Below are 1,336 nucleotides of genomic sequence, written 5' to 3'. Positions count from 1 at the left end.
CCCCCCTCTCCTCTCTCGAGGCGAATCCCTCCATGCGACCCTGTCGTTGGACCTGGTCGCTGGACCTTGCCAAACGCGTTACATGAGGATCGGTTCTGCTCGTGATACGCTCTTCCCAGACTCGTGTGAACTATCCGTCTGACCATTCCCTGCAGCCCTCCTCAGCCGACCTACAGCTCTTACCCGCCGCAGCAGATCCCGCCACAACAGATCTTGCCGCCGCATCCTCAGCAAGGATACTACTCGGCTACCCCGATGCAGCAACCACAATATGGCTACTCGGTACGCTCCAGCTGTACCCCTCAGCGCTTCTTGGGAGGAGACTTCTTGATCTCATTCAAGCATCTCGCCCTCATCCCTGCCTTTTTGATCTTTCCCTCCCTACTGAAAAACCCAACTGACAGATCCGCACAGCCTGTCCCTCCGCCGCAACAAATCCCGCCGACGGGGCACTATGCTCCTGTTGCCCCGTATCAGTCTCCCCCCCATCAGCAGCAGCCCACCTCACCGTACAACCAAGCACCACGTAAGTCACCGGTCACCGGCCCTCGGGCCCTAGCACTCGAAGAGAGAGAGAGGGGGGGGGGGGGAGAGAGAAAGGGAGAGAGAGAGAGAGAGAGGGAAAGAGGGCGCGAGAGCAGAGAGAAGAGAGAAGCAAGGACACGGAACAGCAGAGGAGAGAAGAGACACGGAGGATCTCGTGGACGAAGAGGACTGCTGCTAACCGAGTTCTAGCCGTCAATGGCCCGCCTTCCAACGCCGCCGCCGCCGCCGCCATCGTCGGCAATCCCCACCCACATCTCCCCAACCCCAACGCACCCCCGATCAACGGCTTCGCACCCGCACCAGGCCCCAGCCCCGTTCCCGGACCCGGAGCCGTCGCAGCCCCTCCCCCCTCGGAGCCCCAGCACTTTGGCCAGGGTGCACCCCAGAGCTACGCCTACCGCTACTCCAACTGCACCGGCCGCCGCAAGGCCCTCCTCATCGGCATCAACTATTTTGGCCAGCGTGGCCAGCTGCGCGGATGCATCAATGACGTCCGCAACATGACGGCCTACCTGGCCGAGCACTTTGGTTACCGGCGCGAGGACATGGTCATCCTCACCGACGATCAGCAGAACCAGATGAGCCAGCCTACCAAGCAGAATATCCTGCGCGCCATGCATTGGTTGGTAAAGGGAGCTCAGTCCAACGACTCTCTATTCTTCCACTACTCGGGTACGTCTCTTTCTCCCCCCCCCAAAAAAAAAAAAAAAAAAAGAAGTGGAAGGAGGGAATTCTCCGTGAAACTGACGCCTCCCAGGCCATGGTGGTCAGACGAGAGACCTCGACGGCG

General features: G+C 60.3%; 1 protein-coding gene across 1 annotated transcript in view; it reads left to right on the top strand.

Annotated features, from left to right (window-relative positions):
• GMORB2_1939 (Caspase domain) overlaps positions 1–1,217 on the top strand; it is a gene marked incomplete at both ends in the record, with an annotated part of 5,336 nt that extends 4,119 nt beyond the window's left edge. The window contains 3 exons of the mRNA XM_035463919.1: positions 156–282; positions 415–526; positions 736–1,217. Of these exons, the coding sequence (XP_035320183.1) occupies positions 156–282; positions 415–526; positions 736–1,217 (721 nt within the window). The remainder of the gene's footprint in view (positions 1–155; positions 283–414; positions 527–735) is intronic.
• Between the last annotated feature and the right edge of the window lie 119 nt (positions 1,218–1,336).

This window comes from Geosmithia morbida (assembly GCF_012550715.1).
Source record: "Geosmithia morbida isolate 1262 chromosome Unknown scaffold_11, whole genome shotgun sequence".
NCBI lineage: Eukaryota > Fungi > Ascomycota > Sordariomycetes > Hypocreales > Bionectriaceae > Geosmithia > Geosmithia morbida.
This window is presented reverse-complemented; position numbering and strand designations above follow the sequence as displayed.